At 44.9% G+C, this 23,820-nt stretch overlaps 4 protein-coding genes across 5 annotated transcripts; 3 read left to right on the top strand and 1 right to left on the bottom strand.

The window, feature by feature from the left end:
* The first annotated feature begins 1,784 nt into the window (after positions 1-1,784).
* fabp3 (fatty acid binding protein 3, muscle and heart) lies at positions 1,785-5,325 on the top strand. The gene is made up of 4 exons (XM_071920134.2): positions 1,785-2,009; positions 3,639-3,811; positions 4,670-4,771; positions 4,897-5,325. The coding sequence occupies exons 1-4, from the start codon at positions 1,937-1,939 to the stop codon at positions 4,945-4,947; spliced, it is 399 nt and encodes a 132-aa protein (XP_071776235.1). The 5' UTR covers positions 1,785-1,936; the 3' UTR covers positions 4,948-5,325.
* Positions 5,326-7,250: 1,925 nt separating this feature from the next.
* Positions 7,251-10,369, bottom strand: zcchc17 (zinc finger, CCHC domain containing 17). Its single transcript, XM_071920162.2, has 7 exons — positions 10,335-10,369; positions 9,556-9,799; positions 9,346-9,446; positions 9,162-9,253; positions 8,956-9,056; positions 8,648-8,796; positions 7,251-8,273 (listed from the first exon to the last, which is right to left on the bottom strand). The coding sequence occupies exons 2-7, from the start codon at positions 9,692-9,694 to the stop codon at positions 8,106-8,108; spliced, it is 750 nt and encodes a 249-aa protein (XP_071776263.1). The 5' UTR covers positions 9,695-9,799; positions 10,335-10,369; the 3' UTR covers positions 7,251-8,105.
* A 100-nt stretch (positions 10,370-10,469) lies between these two features.
* On the top strand, positions 10,470-15,980 carry snrnp40 (small nuclear ribonucleoprotein 40 (U5)). Its single transcript, XM_071920177.2, has 10 exons — positions 10,470-10,696; positions 11,060-11,189; positions 11,324-11,417; positions 12,600-12,765; positions 13,325-13,447; positions 13,949-14,069; positions 14,173-14,255; positions 14,892-14,953; positions 15,278-15,381; positions 15,707-15,980. Exons 1-10 carry the CDS (start codon positions 10,586-10,588, stop codon positions 15,754-15,756), a joined length of 1,044 nt encoding a protein of 347 aa, XP_071776278.1. The 5' UTR covers positions 10,470-10,585; the 3' UTR covers positions 15,757-15,980.
* A 1,165-nt stretch (positions 15,981-17,145) lies between these two features.
* On the top strand, positions 17,146-22,845 carry nkain1 (sodium/potassium transporting ATPase interacting 1). 2 transcript variants are annotated; one of them, XM_071920157.2, is made up of 8 exons: positions 17,146-17,304; positions 17,505-17,880; positions 18,893-19,030; positions 19,240-19,320; positions 19,513-19,710; positions 20,062-20,122; positions 21,379-21,460; positions 21,697-22,845. In XM_071920157.2, the coding sequence occupies exons 2-8, from the start codon at positions 17,827-17,829 to the stop codon at positions 21,704-21,706; spliced, it is 624 nt and encodes a 207-aa protein (XP_071776258.1). In that variant the 5' UTR covers positions 17,146-17,304; positions 17,505-17,826; the 3' UTR covers positions 21,707-22,845. The 2 variants fall into 2 exon arrangements, with proteins under 2 accessions (XP_071776258.1, XP_071776257.1); XM_071920156.2 differs by having other exon boundaries at positions 21,687-22,842.
* Positions 22,846-23,820: the final 975 nt, after the last annotated feature.

The raw sequence follows: 23,820 nt of genomic DNA, 5'->3' as shown, positions 1-23,820 counted from the left end.
AGCATTCCTCGTTTTTTTTGCTCCCTACTCTTCCATTTGCTGTACAGGGATTTGAGCATTCCAGGCCTATGCAGCTTTCTGCTTGTGTCAGCTCAGTGTATATGTACACACACACACACACGCACACACACAATCATAGTTGCGTACCAAGATAAAGGGTTGTGTGTCTAGGCTAAATACAGGTTGTGCAGGGTCTGCCTAGAGGGTATATGGGCCATAATAGCGCCTAAGGTCAACAACCTCAGAAGCCTGCAAAACTTTTTTTTTTTTACGTTCTCACAAGTAGGACGGGTCAAATTCAATAGAAAACAAGTCAGTCAACATATATAACTGTAATATTCTACATGAACAAGATGGCACATGTATTTGTGGATCCCAGGAAGAGTAGCTGTTGTATGTGTGTGGTTTAGCCGTTAGAAAAGGGTGTGTGCAGTGAGCCAGTTGCCTGAAACTGTCAGTTAAAATCTCATTTATTCTGAATTATGACCACAATGACATCCCATAACAATATATTATAGGATTACATAAGATCTCACACACACACACACACACACACACACACAGACAGACAACGTCATGTGGATGTACGCTCTAGGCCAGAGTTAAATCATTTCGACCTTTCACCTCCTCTCTCTCTCTCTCTCTTTTTCCATCCCACGTCTCACTCGGCGACCACCTGTTTGTGTCAAATGTCAAACCCATGCACATCGCAGATTCGTTCCGTCACACACACACATGTGCCAGTTTAGACACACAGCTCTGTGCAGGAGAGGGAGAGCAGGGGAGGACAGGGGCAGTGGGACAGGGTGTGTGATATGGTGTGATGTGTGATGTAACAACGTTCATTGTATTAACTTTTTTTCCTCCTGTGCTTCTGCTTTTTCAGTGCAATTGTGTGTGTGTGTTTGTGTGTGTGTGTATGTGTGTGTGTGGTGGGGGGAGTGTTTAGGTTTAATGTGTGTTTGTCCAATTACACAACTTCCAGACATGGTCTGACCATCTGCAGGGAGGAGAGGATTTCGTCAGACAGACAGACGGACGATAACTGGACATTTGTGTTTGTGAATGAATGTGTGTGTGTGTGTGTGTGTGTGTGTGTGTGTGTATGCACGTGATAGCAGATTGCCTTGTGGTCATGGGTGTGCTGATAACGGTGTCAGGAGGCAAAGCCCTTGGTCAGTGTATTGCTATGTCTGTGACATACACACACACACACACACACACACACACACACACACACACACAAATACACCCACACACACACACACACTTTTTCTCCCTTTCTCACCCTTGTTCTCAGATTGAGGTCACTAGAAGTCAAATGAGTGCAAGAAACGGAGGGAGAAACTGAGGCAGAGGGAGAGCAGGAGAGAAAAAGAAGTGTGGAAAAAAACTACCATGGCATTCTCTTCAACCTTCACCCCCAAATCAATCATCCCCCTTTCCCCCCCTCCTCAGCTCGCTTTTTCCCCCTCAATCTATTTCCCTCTCTTTCTCTCTCTCTGACAGGGTGAGCTTGTTCATCAACCCCTCCTCCTCTTCTCTCCCCTTTTCTCTACTCTGTCTTTTATTCTCCAAGCCTGAGTTTCTTTACTATGCCCCTGTTGCTCCCCCCCCCCCCCCCCCCCCTCTCTCTCTCTCTCTCTGCCTTTGTCTCCCTCCCTCCCTCTCCTCCCTTCTACCTCCTCCCCCGCTCTCTCTGCACAGCCTGATGACATCATGAACAGCCGGTATAAATCCAGCCAGTAGGATCGCAGCACAGCCTGCGGTGCTGACTCCATTCTCTGCCTCTCTCCCTCTTCTCTCATTCTGTCGCTCCCTCCCTTTCTTGCTCCCCTGCTCGCACACACACACACACACACACACACACTCTCTCTCTCCCTCTCGCTCTCTCTTTCTCTCTCTTGCACCCTCATTCCTCCACATCGCTGCAGACATGGCCGAGGCATTCGTTGGCACATGGGACCTCAAGGAGAGCACGTTCTTCGATGAGTACATGAAGGCGCTGGGTAAGCATGTGTTTTATGTGTATATGTGTGTGTGTGTGTGTGTGTGTGTGTGTGTGGTGTAAAGGGAGTGGATGCAGGGTGTGCCTCCTTCATGTGTGCACATGTGAAAAGCGTGTGAGTAACTACAAATACCTAAAGGTGTTTCTGTGTGTGTGTGTGTGTGTGTGTGTGTGAGTATGTATGTATGTGTGTGTTTAAACAGTTTAAGTAGATGTTCATGCAGGGCGTGGGAAAAGTAAAGAGTGTGGGAGAAACACAGAGAGAGAATCAGGGGGCTTAAAAGGCAGAAACCAAGATGTGGAATGAAAAGAGATAGAGGAAGAATAAGGGTGGAAAGAGGAAGAGGGACAGAGAGAGAGAGAGAGAGGAAGAAAGAAAGAAAGAAAGAGAGAGAGGAAGAGTGGTTGACCGCATGGCCTAAGTGCTGGGAACGAGGGGGGGGGGGGTCTTCTTTAGTGGGCTAGGGAAAATCAACCCCACTGTGAGAAACTCTGAATGGTACACACACACACACACACACACACACACACACACACACACACACTAGCACACACAAGCATATGTGGATGACATTAGCTGAAAGCTGTTCATTGTTTGAGGCTGCCCGCTATGGGAGGGGTTGAATATTAACATCGTCCCAATGCCAAGGAGCTGCTACTGAAACAAATAGGATGAGAATGTACAGATAAAACGGTCTTCAAAATACCTCACACACATAGTTTGGTATGCATGTGTGTGTGTGTGTGTGTGATGGGGGCAGGTGCACAGACTTTTATGACCGTGAAAAATGACACCAACCTATTTGACTTTGTGAGAGTGTGTGTGTGTGGGAATGTGTGTGTGTATGTGTGTGTGTTACTCACGCCTAGTGACCTCCGAAGAACCATATTACCATCGACCTGCTCTGCTCTGGTCACCATAGAAACCATAGACCCTTCAACCTCTGACCCCGATCCTCTTGATCACTCAGGCGACTGTGCACGCACACACACACACACACACAGTGACTATTTGTTGTATCGATTGTGGGAGAGTGGCAGTTACAGCCCTCGGTGATAAACCGGACTGCCTGCCTGCCACGGAAAAGAACAGAGTTGCTACTTTGGGGCGTAAAGGGGGTGTGGGACGCTGTTACCCAATTAAATGCACTTTCTTGCTCTCTCTCTCTCTTTCTCTTACACACACACACACACACACACACACACAGAAAAGTGAGTAATCATTTGCACACATACAGGCCCAGACCTGCAGGTCAGCGGGGCTAGTGTTTGAACATGCTGCAGGTTTGGACAGTCGACAAATAGAGATTAGGGAGCGAGTCGACCAAAGGAGAGACAAAGGGCACATGAGCGAGAATTGCATTAAACTTTTCTCACATGAGGCATTATTAATCATGAGTCCAACAGAATGGCATACAAAGAGATATCTTAAATATACATACATAATAGTACATAAATATAATAGCAAGTTGTGATGAACTTGATATATTCAACGAAACATTTAACATTATTTTAGCATATGATAACTAAACCAAGTCTGCTTTATGAATGCGTTAAGTGTTAGGGCAGCGACTCCCTCTATATCCTCCTCCAGCACACTACATTACCCATGTGTCTTTGCGTCCCGCAGATGTGGGCTTCGCCACACGCCAGGTGGCCACCAGGACCAAGCCCACCACCATCATCTCTGTGGAAGGCGACACAGTGACGCTGAAGACCAAGAGCACCTTCAAGAACACAGAGATCAACTTCAAGCTGGGAGAGGAGTTCGACGAGACCACCGCCGACGACAGGAAGGTCAAGGTGAGGGGTCAGGGGTCAGGCTGCTTACAATGGGACCGACAAGGAGCTCAGGGCTGAATATCACAGCTGTCAGGCAAAAACATATTTTTTTAAAAGAGGTTTTACTTGAATAGAGAAGGTTTACCTGGTCCTAATTGGGTTGAGCAACTTTCACGACCTTAGCAGGTCGTAAGTATTTTTTTGGATGGAGTAGGGGCTTGCAGGGGCTGTCATTCTTGTTTTGAATTTGACGAGTTGGGGCTGGAAAGGTCAGAGGTGAGAAGTGACAGTCAGAGAGGATGGATTAGTTACAATTTGCAACCATGAAATGAAACCCAAGGGTGGTGCTGCTTCAAGTGTATGTTTTGTAATATGTATCTTAATTTGGAGTGAGGGGTGAAGGAATGTGCGGGATAGAATGAAGAGTTTAAGGGCAAAAGCAACGTCAGAGGGGTGGAAAGATAGGGAGAGACCTGGAGGGACAGGTGGTGAGGAGAGGGGAGAGAGTTAAGTTCAAGATGGAGATGTGTTTTATGAGAGAGAGAGGCAGGGAGCGAAAGAGAAAGCAGCCTATTTGAACTGGTTGTGCTGAGCAGGAATAAAATCAGAGCAGATGAAGCTGGGCTTGTTGGAAATGAGCCACTGGCTGGAACCATTCCCGTTTTCGGCTCATCGTGACTCAACACTGCTCTCTGCTCACAATCTGAATCAAAAACACTTAATACACCACATGTGTTGAGCAGATGCACAATAATGTTGGTGCAGAGATCGTGTTTGTCCTCTCTCGCATACACACACACACACTCACTGATGGGATGATATGAGCCTGTATGTATTTGGTGTGTAATTACCGCCCGTTTGTCTCCCTGCTGTCTGCAGTCCCTGGTGACAGTAGATGGAGGGAAGTTGGTGCACGTCCAGAAGTGGGACGGCAAAGAGACCAGTCTGGTCAGGGAAGTCAACGGAAACGCCCTTGTACTGGTCAGTGCTGACACCAAATGGATATATATGGCATTTGTGTGTGTGTTACGTTTGTTTCTATGAACATGAATGTGTTAAAATGTCACTGGTTTGGCTGCTCACCCTCCTTTCTCTCTCCATCACAGACACTCACAATGGGAGATATCATATGCACACGCAACTATGTGAAGGCTTAGTAATCCCCAACGTGGAGCCAACGCATCTACTCACATCAGCTAAAGCCCCGTGTCCCAGACCCTTAACACCCCTTCAGCCTGGGCCTGATTCCCTCCATGTCCCTCCATGACCCCAGTGACAACCTCACCGCCGACTGTGACCCCCCCTCTGTCCCTGTCCTCCTCTTTATACTGCCGTTCCTCTGTATGAAACACTGAATAAATTCCAATGATTTGTGTTTTATTACTGTAAAATTCCAGGTCTCTCTCTCTCTCTCTCTCTTTTTTTTTGATTATGCATGGTGCCTACTGTTATAGTAAACCTGGAAAAAGTGTTTGAATTTGAAAAGTTTGATTGACTGACCTGGAAAAGTTAGAAAAATAAAAAAAATGTCCAAACCAAAATTTGTTCAGGATCTTTCTTCCCTGGTGTTCAAATGTGGCTGGTATGGTGTGAAGGAATAATAACCTTAACAAAACATTGCTGACTAGGCCTACTTATGTCCAAAGTGTTAGTTGTAGTTAACCGGATACATAGCTGGAATATTCAAATTAACTATTCAGTTAAAACACGTTATTCAAACTCTCTGTCAAGTACCGGTCATGGAAATCTCACAATCTATTGTGGAATTTGATTTGCCAAATGTGCAGTAAATGACTCATTTAAATAATTGCTCTGGCAACTGCTGGTATTATGATTGGCACTTAGATCGTCAGAGGTTCACCAGATAAAGGTCCATTCATCGAGCTTCAGCAGGGCGGCCATGTTGTGCCCAAGGCTATAGTAAAGATCAGGAACTGTAGGAGTGTAAGGAACTCAAACTCAACTCTGCTTTTGACTGTGGTATGCCTGCAAGTGTTGTTCCTCCACTCTGAGTCACAGTTAGATATTTGTGGTTGTGTGTATGTGTGTGTTTGTGTGTATGTGTGTGTTTGTGTGTATGTGTGTGTGTGTGTGCTTGTCTTAGAGAGAAAACCAGGACTAAAGGGGTCAGCAATGCAGTACTATTGTACAGTTCTGTGGATCCAAACATTGTGACCACAGTTTCCGTCTCAGCTGCACTTACAGAGAATCACGGGGAGGTTAATTATAGCTCTTAAACAGCTCCCACCCATGTGTGTGAGTGTGTGCACACGTACAAGTGTGTATCCTGACTTTACCCTGGCTAGGTGAGAGGAAAGTTTTGTTGGAGCCTGTAGGTGTGTGTGTGTGTGTGTACGTTTACGTTCTGTACTTGTACCTTAGGCGCACGTGTGTGTGTTCTAAATTGGGATCATTCCAACGGTAGATTGGTATCATGTGTTTAAGACAGACTGCCAACCAGGGTCAGGGTCAGGGTGAGGGGGCCTCTATATGAAACTCTACCAGGACAAGATAGGCCACCGTACACTGAACTCAGATGCCACAACATAAACTCAATCTGAACCGGGCACTATTACCTAACACTGATTACCACACAGACGTCTCATATTGATCACAACAGAGCATGAACCCTATGTAATCTCAATGCCATGGCAGCAATCCCTCCCCATCCATTAAATCAATACGACTTCCAAAAGTCTAGCCCAACACTTAGGAAATTTTATTGATTTTATGGATAGTGAGCGATCGTTGAGCTTTGTGATTATGTGCAATTATGTATCATGACTCCACAATGAAAGTTCAGGATCACACATAATGTTTACCTGACCACATCAAATTCTTGTATATCAGCCCGGTGCAGCTTTCCAAATAACTGACAGGCGGATGCAAGAAATTAAAGAATTGTCAGATTAACCAATGAATGGAGGTCTTTGCTAGGTCAGGGTACTGGGTTTGTGTTGAGCCATTGTTACTGGAAACAAGCCCGGTCTGTCTGCGTAAACCATGTAGCCATACCTCCGACTGCTCATCAAGACCCACACACAGTGTTCATCTATCACTGCATGATCCTACATGTGGAAGTTTGGAAACAAGGTCAAAAACAACTCACAAATGAAGAAGTCAATTCCACATGACTCCTTATGTGCTCTTGCATTGACAAAACCATATCAGGTTCATCTTTCTCAGAAAAAAAGAGCTGGTTGGACCATTTTCTGAGTAAAAAGGGGCATGACTCAACCTGAAATCCACATTGTATAAATCCCTCAGTCCTGCTCCCTCTTCCCTATATGAGAACCTGAGACACTCACCCTACCTGAACCCAAAAAACTCAATATGACCCTGGTGTGTCCAGAGAATATGTGAGTGTGTGTGTGTGTGTGTTTGTCTTGGTCCCTCCAGGGCTGACTTCTCCAAAAAGCATTATGAGTTCAAAGTCCAGGAACAAAGACATCAAGAGGCATTTGACCATTAAAAAAAAGGTTTTAATGGAGTTAACAGTCGACATGCAGGAAGGGGGCCATGCATACTGTCAGCAGACCTTGCTTGACCAGAGAGGTAAGACACACAAACACACACCCGTACATGCACACAAACACACAATAAGAGGCGGGCCGACTCAGGATATCACCATAGTATGAGGTTCCTGTCAGCCTCTCCTGTGCTGCATACACTTCCTGTTTGTGTCTATACTACTTCCTATGTGTGGGTGTGCAGCTCTCTGTGTATTTCAAGTATTTTATGTCTTATCCCCCCAAGAGGGCTTGACCCGCCTCACTTCTGTTTAATGGAATTGTCAGATCATAGGAAACCGGATAGATGTAAACAAATATCTGGATTTCCAAGCGGGACAGCAGTCTGCTGCCATATTGCTTACACCTATCTGGTTACTTATGATCTGTGAACTCCCCCCCCCCCGTGAGAGAGGTAACTCCAGGACAAATCGGGATTGTATCCTGATTTTTCTTTTTCCAGTGCTTTCCTTCTTGACCCCCTTTGCTTTGTGAAACTCGGTAGGGGGTCTTAATAGGCTTCCAAACACGATTGAAGCTCACAGGGACAGAAAAGAATATATCAATGTGTCAACACAAGGGACGAAAGCAAAATGGATGAAGATTTCTAGTAAGCGGTAGTGGTGGTGAGACCATGACAGGACAACCAGGAGGATGTCTGTCTGTCAGGCTGTCTGTCTCTACCCACTTCCCCTTCTGCTGCATCTGCATCTGTCTGATAGCTGCAGTGTGTATGAGTGTAGATATGTGTGTGTGTGTGTGTATGTATGTGTTTGGATTGTGGGTTGTGTGTGCCTGTGCCCGTCTCAGCTGTGTTTGTGCGATTTGTGTTTCTTGTGTTTCTTCTTCTTTCTGTCCTCTTTGTCGTGAGTGTGATCACGGCGCCCCCTCTTGGCTCTGCTGTCGCTACTGCTGCTGCTGTCACTCTCCGACTCCTTTCTCTCCCTCTTCCTCTTCTTCTTCATCTTCTTCTCCTGGAGGATAAACGGATGAGAGGAGGGATGAATAAAGAAGAGTTAACAGTGTAGAGCTGAGTTAAACTCTCGCCTCGCTGTGTGGCAATAAAAGGAGCTTGAACATGATGCTGCAAAAATATGTGAAAATCAAGCATTGACTTCACACTGCTTCAAACCCCAAACACTAGACATGGGTTATTGTGCTTACAGACCAGAGACATGGGTTACTGCATTAGAAAAGTGAGGGCAGCTTTGCATTGGCCTTTTTAGGCTCCTCCACACACAAGACTGACAAATGCCTCACCCCCAAGACACAGAAGAAGAGAGGTGGAGGAGAGCTGAGAAAATAAGTAAGTGAGAGCCACTGATGACATTAGCAGTTACGTATTCACCTTCTTTTTCTTCTTCTTCTTGTCTGAGTCTTGCTGTGGCGTGACAGTGGAGGGCTGCTGCTGCTGCTGCTGTGGCACTTCATCGTCCTCTTCAGGCAAAAGGGCGTACTGCAACCCCGGAGCAGAGAAACAGTCCTTAGCAAAGTGACCTGAAAAGAGTAATGATTGACTAAATGACTGCATGGATTTAAAGTGAATTCAAATTAAATTCCAAGGATAAACCTGCTGAGTGATGAGATGCAGTCTGCGTCTCTAGCATTAGTGCTTTTTGCCTTTTCAGGATACGACTGATCATGTTGCGGTCTTACCCTTGCAGCCACACTTTGAGCATGTTGTGTTGAGTACAGCCTCCAGTGTGATCCTCCTGCCTGTGTGGTCTCTAAACTGCCTGCGCCGCCTCTCGTCCTGCCTAGAAACACACACAGTGACAGTAATAACGCACACACAGACACACAAGTGCACCCACACACACACAGACACAGACACACAGCATAGTAAAACTGTAAGCACTTACTCTGCCATAACATTGTTGGGGTCCAAGTCCCGCCCTGTTCCCTGATTGACAGCTTTCATTGAGAACGATAACTTCACCTTATCACCCCGAATCTGAGGGGCAAAGGACAGAGCTACAGTTATCATGCTCGAACTGCACTGAGATTGGGTTTTACATACAATTCTCTGTGTGTGTGTCTGGTTACCTCTCTCCCGATGACTTTGATCCACACCTGTTCCCCCACATCAACGATTTCTGAAGCATTCTCAACCCGCGAGGCTGACATCTCACTCACATGCACCAGGCCTGTATGTGTAAGGAAGGGAGTTAGTTGTTAAGCTATGAAATCCAAAAACAACTGCACAAAAACTTTCCCTCAAAGGATTAAGACACACAAGCAGGTCTTTCCACCCACCTTCCTTCTTGTAACCTGGCAGCCGGACAAAGGCTCCATAGGTTTGCACAGAGACCACCTCTCCTTTGGCAATGCTGTATATGGGTGGTAGACCGTCCAGCCCAGCAGGCTCCGGGGGTGGGCCATCGGAGTCAGACATCGTCTCAATGGAGGTAGACTGCAGATATACAGTGTATGTATACACACTCAGTCTGTAAAGAGGTTCTCAAAGTGGTAGAGACCTCCAGGTGACCTTAGGAGGGCCCTAAACAAAATTAAGAGTAGTTTAATTTCACAAATATTACATTTCCTAGTAGTTAGCACAATGGAACAATGCATACGAATCACTATTAGCTTTCACTCTCTCCACTGGTATCGCCCATTCCACAGTGTTTCACTTGAAACAAAAGGTGGGGGTCGCGGGAAACAAATCTACTCACATAGAAGTTCTTGGGATAAATGATAGTCTGGTGAATTTATGTGGGATTGTTTGTATGAAAAAGTTTTCAGAAGCCCTGGGACAGAAGATAAAACTATTGCAACAGAATATAATTGCCTCCTTTCCATTTACAATAGTGGCAAAATGGCTATGACACGGACCGGTAATGTGTGAGGGAAATAATGTTGTTCTTTCACTGGTCGCAGTTGCTAACTAACATTTTAAACACGAGCTAGCTAGCTTTGTTAACTCGACAAAGAGAGACGGAATGGGTTATTCCAGTCCCAAACAGCTACACCACTGCTGCACAATATTACGCTACATAGTACATGTACAAGAAAAAAAATAAATGTATTGTTACCTTGCGTGTTAGCAGATTCGTTTTGGTATTACATCCGGTGCAAGTGAGTTTGTCAACAAGTAAGGCAACCAATCATCGGCGTCGGCGCAAACCTCGACCAATCACAAGTCTTAGCATTCCCGGAAGTGCCCTTTCTCTGTTCTTCGTTGGTTTTATTTAGCTCGGCGTTCTTCCACGAAAGAAGTTCATTCATTTCGGTGAATAAAGGTACAAAATATCAGTACATAGGCTGTTTATTCGAGTTCCTCGGGATGATCGAGCCGAAGAAGAGAGCAGCGGACATGGCCGTGGTGCCTACCGCGGTGAAGCGGCCCCGCACGGAGCTGGTCGCCGCGGCTCAGTCCCAACAACTCGTGGCCATGGTATGGAAAACCAAATCTGATGCTTACAAGGGGAGGGGGTTGGCTTGTTAACCAAACGTACTCATAGCTGCTTGTTTGAAATGATCAAAAGACGTCGTTGCAAGCCTTAAAACCAGCATCTTCACCACAATTATTGTTCTTAGTTGAATAGGCTGCTAACAAGCGTCCTAAATGTATCAGCAGGGAAGGAAAAAATATAAAGGTAAAAGCAGGAAATAATATGATGTTGTGCCGAATTCACCCAGCCATGTTCAAAAACTTGCATGCATTCACATCCAGCCAGTGATGTGTCTAGATGTGTGTATAGTTAGGGTCAGAAAGACATAATACATGACAGTTGATGACGTGGTGTTTTCTCCCCAGGGTCCCCCGCGGAGCTCCAGCCTCCAGGCTCCCATCATGCTGATGTCTGGCCACGACGGAGAGGTCTACTGCTGCAAGTTTCACCCCAACGGAGCCACGCTGGCCTCCTCAGGATTTGACAGGCTCATATGTAAGACATTAACCCTCACATTTAAACTAGTATCGACAGTAGATGGCCCTCAATCTCACACATCCACGTCCAGATTTGTACACGCTGCAAGTTTCTGTGAATAACTTGTCCTGCGCTGTCTTCCCTTGCTGCAGTGATGTGGAACGTGTATGGAGATTGTGAAAACTTTGCCACGCTGAAGGGCCACAGTGGAGCAGTTATGGAGCTGCACTACAACACAGATGGCAGGTATGAATCACAGTATAGTATAACGTCAAACGTATAATTTCTGCTCACTGCCAACTAATTGCTGGACAAAAATCTAGCCTAAATTATCACACTTATTTCTAAAAGGCATGGTAACAAACATAAAGATGTGAGTGCAAAAACAGAAAGAAAGAAAGAAAAAATGGCAATAAGTAGGGTTAGACTGATATATTGGTTTGCCAAGATTTGATACAAATTTGAGATTGGCACCAAATATTGGCTATTGGCAGCTTCAATTGAGAAAAATTGGTAAGCAAATCAGCCATCAAAAAATTGGCTAAACCTATCTTGAAGAATAAACATTTGCCACAGAATTTGAATTCATAGAACAGTCATTCCCATTCAAATCTACACTCTTGAATGGTCATTTGGACACATGTACACTTACAATGGCTGCCATAGAATGTTTGATAATGTTGCTGTGGAAATCAGTGTTGATTTGATGCAGGATTGTGCATTCATTTACTATCGGATATATGAGAAACTAATTTCCTAGTTGGACATTTCTCCTAAACACCAATTTTGCTACCCAAGCTTCTGAGTCATGATGAAATGGTGAACTTTAACCTTAAAAAGAATTGTTGAATGAATGACATTCGTCAGATTAGCTAGTTAAGCTGCAGGAGGTCCATGTTTGATTATTGTATGTCTTCCGGGTTTGCGTTTCTGACAAAATAGCACATGAATGCAATGCTTTTTAGCAGCCGACTTGGAAGTCCCGGATGTTGGAACGCACAATGACACTCAAAATGTGTTACTATGGTAATTGCATGAGAACTGTCCGAGTCTCATGTTCTGTCCACACATGAAACAAAGTTCATTTACATGACATTATCAAAATTCTATGGAAGCCATGTTAGGTTTACCAAAGGAAATTACCATGATACACCAGGAAGTGTCCTTTCTATACATTCAAGTTCTGTGGTTTCTGCTCATGCTATCATCTGCGCTCCATGGAGAGCAACACACATTTCCCATTAGATAAAGTTTCCTAGCCAGATGAGAGAGTTGGCAACAGGTGTGTCAGACTTACTAATGCTTCCTAATACATGGGTCACACACACACACACACACATAAGGTGCCAGCATCTATGTTTCAGTGATAAATGATAAATACAGCGTGGGATTGATTGAATGTGTGTTTTCTTGCCGTGTGTGTGTTAGCATGCTGTTTTCAGCGAGCACGGACAAGACTGTAGGCGTGTGGGACAGCGAGACGGGCGAGAGGATCAAGCGTCTGAAGGGCCACACCTCCTTCGTTAACTCCTGCTACCCGGCCCGCCGAGGCCCCCAGCTGGTCTGCACCGGCAGCGACGACGGGACGGTCAAGGTGAGACTTCCAGCTACCAGTTAGATTAGGTGAAACTTCATTGACCTGTAGGGAGATTTGGTCAAGCTCTGGTGGAATTTGATCCTGGATAATTGGCGGCACACACGTGGTTCCAGTGGTGGGAGCTTTAACCGCTTGACTCTCTGTGTTCACAATCAGGAGCGGGTCTCTGGAAAGCATTTTAGCACTGCATCTTTTAGCATCTTTTTTTGAACATTGTTTTTATGGATTGTTATTTTAATGGATTTGTAAGATTATCTTAAATATTACATTATTCTTACCTCAAATATTCTCTTATTTTGATTGTGAACAGTAGAAGGAGACAGGAAAGATGGTGTGTGTGTGTGTGTGTGTGTGAGAGCAAAACGGTTTTTGTTCTGTTGAAATCCAATGAGACCAAATGGACTTTGTACTAAGATTGTTTTGGGGAAACCACCAAGGGCCCACTGGTTTATTGTTATTAATTCATGTTGAATGTTACTGTTTGACTGTTGTTGTGAAACCTTTATGGTTCTGATCTTGATTTTGTGTGTATTTCTGTGTGTGTGTGTGTGCGTAGCTGTGGGACATCCGTAAGAAGGGGGCAATCCACACTTTCCAGAACACCTATCAGGTGCTGGCTGTCACCTTCAACGACACCAGTGATCAGATCCTGTCGGGAGGCATCGACAACGACATCAAGGTACCAGCTTCCAACAGTCACAGAAAACCTGGAAAAGTCACAAAGTTTAAAAACTGAATTTACTGGCCTGGAAAAGTTCTAGGAAGTTATACATATTCAAAATTATTATGGAAATGATCACTATCAAGCTTGGCTGCTGGAAAGTCAGGTTATGTTGGGAATAACTGAAATGCAAATTTTACATTTCTGGAGTACGGAGGTCCCCATTGATGGATGGAGTTAGTCAAAGAAAGATCTGAACCATTCAAATCAGCTGTTCAACAAAACTGTGACACTTGTGCATAGATCCTGACAAATATTGATCATAGAAATCATGCTAGCTGTCATGGAATAGTATTAGTATAAATGAATAGAAACTCCAAATTGATTTACTTACAGTATGATCTCTGTCAGATTAATGTTTTACTGTATTTAGTGTTTTTTTTTGTTTGTAGATACACCTTTTTATATGTGAATCATTTTTTAATAAATTCTCAAAACCCTGTTGTGTGTGCTTTGCAGGTGTGGGACCTGAGGCAGAACAAGCTGATCTACAGTATGCACGGCCACGGAGACTCGATCACTGGACTCAGCCTGAGCTCTGAGGGATCCTACCTCCTCTCCAACTCCATGGACAACACCGGTAGGGTTTGGGTGTAACGCATGCCTTTCATCTTTTAATAAGAGTGTGAATTTAATCTGGGTGAGTTCTTTTATTACATTTTTGTGTATGTGTCCGTGTGTAGTGCGTATTTGGGACGTTCGACCATTCGCACCCAAGGAGAGATGTGTGAAGATTTTCCAGGGGAATGTTCACAACTTTGAGAAGGTAAGAAAATAACTTTCTGGCCCTCTTTTTGGCCAAGGACGCATGCAGTATGCTTGCGCTTAGGGTTGCACTGACACCACTTTTTTTTTTTTACTGTTGATACAATCCAGAGTAATACATTTTATCACTGGATACTAAGGAGCAAATTATTTTTACCGAGCAGTATAGTCTTGGAGCATGAGTTTGTAGTCATTGAGGCACAAATATATGTTTTGAGATGTTGTTTTTTTTTTTCCTTTTTCTGAGAGTTACAACATCCTTCTTTGCAAAAAGGGCATTTGCATTCATTTCTGACCCGCAGCACGTGGCCGTTGGTACTGGATTTTAAATAATGTAAATTCTCCAATACAATACTCTTTTTTTTTTTTTAGCTTTGTATCAGGCAGATATCCAATACCATTACTGGCTGTGTGAGTTTGTCGAGTCCAGTTGCCGACCACCATTGTTTTGCATCCCCTCTTATCCTTCCCTGCCTTTCCTGTCCCTCTCTCCTGTACTATCCAATAAAGAAATGCTGTAAAACTTCACTGTGCCTATCCTCTCCATTTGGTATATTAAGTCACATGTGTAGAATGCTTGTGTCATGGTAATGAATTATAACGAGTTATACTTCTAACATCCGGTCCTGTCTTTTAGAATCTGCTGAGGTGCTCATGGTCTACTGACGGCAGTAAGATATCTGCAGGCTCAGCCGACCGGTAAGAAGCAACGTCACACACACACACACACACATTAAATGAACATATTGTATTACACACATTAGTAACAGGTCAAGGTATACTTTATTATCCTTGTTCAGGGAAATTCTTGTGTTACAGGGAGTATAAATACGCATACAAACAAACATGTTTGGTCTTAAAACGTAAACAAAAGCATGACATAAGAATACATAGTACAAAATGCACAACAATAAAAGATACAATTAATATTCAGTATCAGTATGTCTTAGTATTGCGATGTCTCACATTAGGAGTCGTTCTTGTTATTTACTGTGTGTGTGTGTGTGTGTGTTTTCTTTATAGATTTGTGTATGTTTGGGACACCACGTCCCGCAGAATCCTGTACAAGCTGCCAGGCCACGCTGGCTCTGTCAACGAAGTGGCCTTCCACCCAGAGGAGCCTATAGGTGAGAGGAGCAACTGCTATAGTCTCCTATTACACACTTATTACATTTTAGAGGAATAGAACGGAGCTATTTGGAGATACAAGAAACTAAGCTAAGTTTAACTCTAGAAGGGAGTTTGGGGGGGGGGGTCATGTAGTTATGTCAGAATATAGTGATCACCTCCCTCTCTTGTTCTCTTTGCACTGTTTTCTCTAATTTTACCTTGACATTTTAAATTTTAGCTGGTTATTTGTTTTCAGCTCAAACTTGTCTTAGTGGAAAAATTGTTATAAAATGGGAATAAATAGTTAAATTGTTATCTGTGTCTCTTTTTCTCTCCAAACAGTGCTGTCTGGCTCCAGTGATAAACGGCTCTACATGGGAGAAATTCAGTAGTTTGTGTGTTTGTGTGTGTGTGTGTGTGTGTGTGTGTGTGTCAGTGAGTGTCCTGCTCTGGAGCTGGATGGGTGGTGTTCCAGAGTGGGCTATCAGTCTCTGTAATTTTATACGCTTCAGCTTGTCTTGGAACAACCTCAGGATGTGTGTTTTGAGTTTATTATGTTCAGTCACAACAACAGCCAAGATTATTAGATTTTTTTTTTCCTTTTTAATAAACTCAATCTGTGAAAACAGCTTGTTGGATCCTTTTGTCCTTCTGATGCTTCTCTGTGTTCACACAGTAGGTTTACATGCAAGCTGCCACTGCTTTATCCTCCAAACCTGAGTGAAAAACAGGCAAGCTTGAACTGAAGGACTAAACTGTTTATGCACATTTAAAATAACACTCACAGAAGTTTCATCACTGCCACTTTTAACAGTCTAGCTGATATATTATGCGAGTCAGTTCAATTTATTTAGAAGGGTAAATTAGAACTATTAAGAGTTACTGGGATGTATGTGAATGAAGCCACTGATGTCTTTGCCCAGTCTAATTGCACCATAAACATGCTCATTCACCGAGCTAATTGTGGCTTTGATTTTGCAATTTGATATTCTTGAGTTATTTATACGTTGCAATAAAATGCGGTATAAACTTGGGACTATTATTTTTAACAATAGCAGGCTATAGTTGAGGGTAAAAACCTTCTGTTTAGCCACCTTTTTATGTGAGGAATAGCGTTGAACCACACTTAGGCTGTCATGATCTCTATAATGCGAAATTGAAAGTATAAACTGATGTGAGTTATGTAAAGAAGGGGCATTTTAAAGATTTTCTGAAAATATTGATTTTGTGTTACATTGATGGTCGTTGGCCTTGCGATGACCAATTGGAGGTTATAGTTTACCATTCATTTACTTTCAGCATCACTGAAAATATGTAGTCCATTACAGCTGCATGGCCAACTTTCTCACTCTTTGTCATACGCCTCATGGCAGACAGATGACATTAAACAAGGCTGTTAATTGTGCTTTCCCCCCTCTGAACTGTGTGAATAACTGTCCGGAGCCGCAGGCCGCGTCTCCAGCGGCACTGCGGGACGTGATGCCTTCTGTGTTGTCGTTGTTCAGGTTCTGTGGTAGTGGGAGGCGATTAGACCGTTGTTTTGACTGATTATTTTCGGTTGTCTGGCTCGCCTCCACAGCGAGCCCCCGTTTCTTTTGTGTTCCTCCCGAACGCCTCGCGGTGCTCCTCGGCTGCGCGCACGCACGAACGCACGCACGCACGCGGGGCTGCAGAATCCAGGCAGCTCCTCCTCGAGGGGGTCGCGGTGACTGAGAGCCCCCACCCCCTCCTCTCTCTCGCCCCCGGCTCCTCCTGCGCCCGCCCCGGCACCGATTGTTGACAAAGACGCCGCGAGACGGAGCGGAGGAGCCCATTCCCCGGTCCGAAACCCCGGTACCGGTGTACAGATCTGCCCGTTTACTTGACTTTTTATCCTGAACAGCTCGAGGAGAAGAAGATCGGGACGGGGGGAAGGAGGACTCTTCCGCTCCTAGAAAACCGTGAGTCACAACGAGCTGCTTTGTGTCCGTAGCAGACTGCATGTAGCCTAGCTGTAGTAACGCCGAAGGGTCGGTTCCCTCCTCCCCACCTCCCCCGTGTGATCCGGTATCATATGATGCTCATTTCTGTCTGTAGCCCGGGGCAGATTATGACAGCTTTCCGTCTCTCTTTGTGCCTTTGTGTGTCCCCTCTCCGGAAGGTGTGGCCGAGGTGATTCGGTAGTCGGTGGTGGTCGGACCGCAGACCTCGGCGTGAATCGGACCCCCCACCCCCTCCTCTCCTTCCTGAAAACCACGACCGCCCGCGACTCATATTTACCGACAAAAGCCAGCGGTCAAGATGGGTCACTCAGTTTGACTGGAAGCGCCAGACCAGCGTTCCAGGAGGAGGAGGCGGCCTTGAGGGGGTTGTTCAGCCGGGAATGGTGTGAGCTGAGACGGCCAGGCAGTCTGGATCTGACCGGGGACCCGTCCTTCCCCCGGAGCCTCCGCGGCCCCAAGCCGCGTCCTGAGCCCTCCAAGATGGGGAAGTGCGATGGGAGATGCACGCTGATGGTGATATGCTCGCTGCAGTTGGTGAGTGTGTGTGTGTGTGTGTGTGTGTGTGTGTGTGTGTGTGTGTGTGTGTGTGTGTGTGTGCGCGCACGTGCATGTGCGCGCGTGTGTTAACCATGTCTTTCTACTCACTCGCCATAAAAGATATAATTAGACCAGCGTGCTACAGACACACACATTGTAATCAGGCCTTTTTGTGCGGCCCCTCTGTACAGTCACACTAGAAGCTTTGAGCTGCAGCTGTTGGGGTGGCATGCCACATTACAGGCATTAACCAAGGGTGTGTGTGTCTTTGAAAGAGAGGGAGCAGGGCAGGGGAGCGCTGTGGTGTCAGAGAGGTCTGTATATGTTTAGTGTGTGTGTGTGTGTGTGTGTGTGTGTAAGAGAGAGAAAAGGAGAGAGAGGGGAGATAGCCCTATTCTGGCATAACCATGTGTATGTAAAGACTTACAGACTTTTAAAAGTAGTGTCAGAGGAACAAGGGAGGCCCTCTTCCCCATCTGGTCTCCATTCTAGAGTTAAGCTTAGATGTTCCTTGTTTCTCCAAATAGCTTGATTCTATTCCTCCAAAATGTAATAAGTGTGTAATATGAGACCATGTCGGCTATTTCTGTAGTGAGTGTAATGCGGGCAGGGATGCTGGTGTGAAAGCTATCTGTCGAGGCTATTGTTTGCTGGGGCTGATGTGTTGTTGTGTGGCAGGGGGATTCGGCCCATAGATTCTCATTAGTTTGGGGGAGCTTTTGGGGGGTGCTCCTCTTTTACAGTGACTGGGCTGGCTGGCGCTCCAGGCAGTTACCATGGAAACAACTGCGGCAGACCTGTGTATGTGTGTCCCTGTCACAGTGTGTGTGTGTGTGGTGGTGGTGGGGGGGCGTGTTTTATGAGCGTGGAAACCCTTGATTACTTGTAAGTGTGTGTGTATGATTGTTTTTGTATGTGTGTGTGTTTGCATGTGTGTTTCTATATATGTGCCTTTTCCTAATGTGTGTATGTGACACCCCCCTCCCCTCCCCTCCCTCCTGTCCCCTAGGTGGCAGCGCTCCAGAGGCAGGTGTTTGATTTTCTGGGCTACCAGTGGGCTCCCATCCTAGCCAACTTCCTCCACATCATGGCGGTCATCCTGGGCATGTTTGGCACTGTGCAGTTCCGCTCCAGATACCTCATCTTTGTGAGTATCCCTCGCCATCGGTTGGTGTCACAGCTCCCATCTGCCGCCATCTTGACTTTAGGGTTCTGTTTTGGGTGTAGCCTAGTATTCATTTGGTTTAGTTCAAACTTGGGACACAAAATGGGTATGGACACACACATGTATGCATTGTCACATTCATACTCATACACAAACACACAGACTGATCTCTGGTTGTATGTTTTTCTTAGTATGCAGTGTGGCTGGTCCTTTGGGTGGGTTGGAACTCCTTCATCATCTGTTTCTACCTGGAGGTTGGACACCTGTCTCAGGTAAGCTCTGTGTGTGTGTGTGTGTGTGTGTGTGTGTGTGTGTGTGTGTGTGCGTGTGTGCGCGTGCATGTGTGCGCTTATGTACTTGTGTGAAATGCCATCAGCCACCCAGGCAGTAGCCCTAATGCAACTGTGTGTGTTCTTGTATGGATATGTGTGTGTGTGTGTGTGTGTGTGTGTGTGTGTGTGCAGGACAGGGACTTTCTCATGACGTTCAACACGTCCCTTCATCGTTCTTGGTGGATGGAGCATGGTCCTGGTTGCCTGGTAACACCGGTGCTAGACTCTCGTATCGCCCCTGATGACCACCATGTCATCACTGTCTCCGGGTGTCTCCTTGACTACCAGTACATCGAGGTGCTGAGTTCAGCCCTGCAGATCCTATTGGCTGTAAGTGTCACACACACTCTAATAGGCACACACAAATTCATTTATTATTTTTGCTGCAGTGGCACGCACAGCTGGAAAAATATAAATACAATGAAACATCATCATGTTACTGCTCAACCCTCCACAAAGGAAAAATAACAATTGTAATTGGGATCACAGCACAATTGTCCATATATCATGATATAAATATCCAAATAAGGAGAAAACCCGAGCCTAGATGCAAACTTACCCTCAACCACCCACATCTACAAAATCTTCGACAGGAAACACTGAGCAAACACACTCAACTCAGCAATGAATCAGTGTGGAAAGCGACCATCTCCCTATTTCTGTCAATCTCTTTTCTCACAGCTCTTCGGCTTTGTATACGCCTGCTACGTGAGCAAAGTCTTCCAGGATGACGAGGACAGCTGTGAGTGCTTTTGTCTTATTCTAAGGCTTGTTTTGTCTATTCGCGTGCCTTGTGCGGCCGATCAGTTTTACTTATATCATATCTGTGAGAGTGCCTTTGTTTGAGCGATCCATCGCTGTGCGTGTGAGTGCTGTTAGCTTGTTTTCTCTGCTTGAGTCACGGTGAGAGATATGAGTGTAGAGGATTCCCTGTGGGCGATCTGAGCGCTCCATCTGTGGGGAATATTCGAGATGTCTGCCGGAATATTCCCACTATCAGAGAGTCCGTCTGTCTGCTGGCTAGTGCTTGTCTGTCGGCTTGAGTGTGCCATCTGTCTGTCTGAACGCTTTGTTTCCCTGTCTGCCTCTCTTGAGTTTCTCGCTCTCACTCAGAGAAGGAAATGAAGTGCTGTAGTCGGAGTGTGACATCACAAGCTTAACTTCCTGGAAAATGAATGGAATGTCATGTCATAATAGAGTGTGATCTCACAAGTGTGTATGTGTGTGTCTAAATGGTTTGCATGTCATAACGAGCTGTGATGTCATACTTAGAATAATCATAGTGATATTCATGTTGTATTATAATTAACTTGATGTCACAATGACATGCATTATTGTTCTTTTGGGATGCACCAATACCCACATTGGTAACAGATTAGTCCGATACAGGAGAAAATTGGGTATTTGTAGGATAGGAAAATTTCCCCAATGGTAAAATGTGATATTGAGTACCATGTATAACATGTTGCAAAGCAAGTGATTTTCTTTTTCACACATAGAAGAAGTTTGATAAGAGAAATGGAATGCAAATATAACAACACAACAGCAATAGTACTACCACTAATAATAATAAAAAATATCTTTTTATTAATGTTATTAGAAAAATGTCAGATCTTTGTTCTGGGGAAAAATTGATTTATATCATCTTTGTCCAAGGAACCCAAACTTGTGGTCTGAATCCATATTGAGGAGTAAAAATAAGGGACTGTATCAGTCCTCAGAATTGAGTGAGGAAGATGAGAATGATGTATTGGTGACATAGACGCAGTGAGAAAGATATATTGGTGCATCTCTACAGGTTCTCATGTCACAATGGTTTACAGTGTCATAATGGTGTACTGAATGCATTATGATACAATGTGATGCCTTAATGGATTGTGATGTCAAAATAGAATGTCATATTGAAATACAATGCTTGGTTAAAAAAAAAAGAAAAAAAAAGACTAATTTAAGGGAAAGAGGAATAATATCCTCTCTTTTCTTCCTCTCATGTCAAAGTTGATTTCATTGGTGGCTTTGACTCCTATGGCTACCAGCCGCCTCAGAAGTCCTCTCATCTGCAACTGCAGCCTCTTTACACGTAAGTTACACACATGCCATATATATACACACACATACATCACATATCAGTATGTATATTTTTATATAAAATAATATAAATAACTTTCTTTACAAATAAATTATTCTCCCTCTTCTTGATCTTCTAATCACTGTTATAATATTCTCAGTATTACGTATCAGTGTATCACTTGTGTGATCATATCAAAGTACAACAATATTGATGTCTGACCCCCTCTGTGTCCCAGGGCTGGTTAGGTGTTGGTAGCGCCCCCTTCAGGCCACACCCTGACGGTGTCACTGTGGATGGAACGCGGTCGCCCTGATAACACTCACTCTGTGTGTGTCACAGTTCTACCGAGGAATGGACTTATCCCACCCAGAGGGAGAGATGTCTGTGCGTGTGTGTGTGTGTGTGTGTGTGTGTGTGTGTGTGTGTGTGTGTGTGTGTGTGTGTCCGAGAAAGAGTAAAACAACCCTGAATAGAATGTATAGAGCTCAGGGATGAACCAGCATGCCAGGTGGTAATATGATGGAGGAGGGGGCGGTACAGGAGGGAAATGGGGCATCTGCGGAGGGAGCAACAAAGGAGGAGAGCTGGGGACACCAAGGACACACTTCACTAAACTACCAGCTCTCCACACTCCCACAAGTGTGTGTGCGGTGTGTGTGTGTGTGTGTGTGTGTGTGTGTATACATGTGTAACTCCACAGAACTAGCTGGTGCTCAGTGGTGGCACCCTGGACTCTTAACGCGTGGTGCCCCTGTGCATTTTTTGGGTGTTTGTGTGTGTGTGTGTGTGTGTGAGTGTGGGTGAGGGTGGGAAGGGGAGGGGGGGTCACATAATAATAAAGAGGCACGGCTCCTACATATTGTCGTTTTAGAATGTGGTGATGTCATACTAGAGCAGTCTTACAATTACCATTTCCAAAGCAATCTTTCCCTCCTCCTGCTCGATTTAAAATCACTGTTGTCCAGGACCAGCGAGCCACTGGACGTTTGAGTTTTTGTGTTACAGCCCTGGTCCTCCTCTATCACGTGGATCTTGGTAAAACAAAGCTGGTGTACCTTTGGAAAGGAAGAATTCCTGAAAGTGCCGGGGCACCTCAAAGACCAAGATTGCATCTGTCGCCGAGGTCAAAGGTCCAACGCTGCGGATATTTTGTTTTCAGGAAGAAGTCACCCTAGATGTTATGCTGTTGACCAGGGATGTAGATGGCTTTGGGATTGGGCATTAGTGTGTCTGTGGGGGGGAGCAGTGGGGATACTGTGCATGTAAATAACCAGCCAATGATTGTTTTGTTGGTTCCATTTAGACAGGGGGTTGCATTAGGGGGTGGGCGGGGCTGGGGAGAGGGGCACACACATCTAAGTTTTTCTTCATACCTGTCTCTCTCTCTCTCTCTCTCTCTCTATCTATCTCTCTCTCTCTCTCTCTCTCTTATATCTTCACGATTTTAACTCTTTTAACCCATCTGCAAATAATTCTCCCGATCTTTAAAGGAGGATATGGCATCAACATGCAATGTGACAAGTTCAGAGTAATGTTTGGAGATAGGAGAAATGACATGGGAGAGAGGGGGAGGGAGACAGGCGTGAGGTGAATACCTTATTGGGTGTAAGGTGAAGTTTGAAATAATAAAAATACACTTTCTACATTAAGTTTGACTTCTGTTGTCATCTGTACCTGCACATGCACGCAAACACAGTGACAAGGCTTTTGATTGAGTGCTTTCATTCCTATCGGTGATTATATTAATATTGGGATTATGAGGCACAGAATTACTCGTTTTACCAGATCAGTTTAGAAGATTATACATGTAATGCACTTTGGTGAGCTGCTATATTACTATGATGATTTGATTCTCCAAATAATACCATGCATTTCATAGAAAGACAGCTAATCCTTACAAAAAGAAACAATAATAATATATAGGGAATCATACTGTGTCTGTGATACTCGGTAATGAGTTTATAGTGACCATATCATACTTTATGCTATTTTTATCTCCTATGATATTGCCAGACTATTCCAATATGGACTTGATGTGTGTGTAGTGTGCTAAAAAATATCATAGGATTACTAGGACAGCCCTTATCTATTTGCATTACGTCATCCACACACCAGACTGGGACTGTCTTTATTCACGCGCCGTCTTTACTTCACTTTGCAGTTCCAGAGCGGCCATTGGCACGTTTTTAAAAGGCCATTTGGGTATTTGTTTTCGGGCCGCACGCTCTACTTTTCACACTGTCCATTTACATTCCGGAGGTGTAACGGAGCATCCAGCCACACACCCGCTGACCGTGTGGCGCAGCACGTTGCCATGGCTGCCGGACACCCCGTTACCGTAGATACCCCCGGTACATTCTGTACTGACC

Source organism: Centroberyx gerrardi, chromosome 19 (assembly GCF_048128805.1).
Source record: "Centroberyx gerrardi isolate f3 chromosome 19, fCenGer3.hap1.cur.20231027, whole genome shotgun sequence".
Taxonomy (NCBI): Eukaryota; Metazoa; Chordata; class Actinopteri; order Beryciformes; family Berycidae; genus Centroberyx; species Centroberyx gerrardi.
Note: the sequence above shows the minus strand (reverse complement) of the source record. Positions and strands in the feature narration are given on the sequence as shown.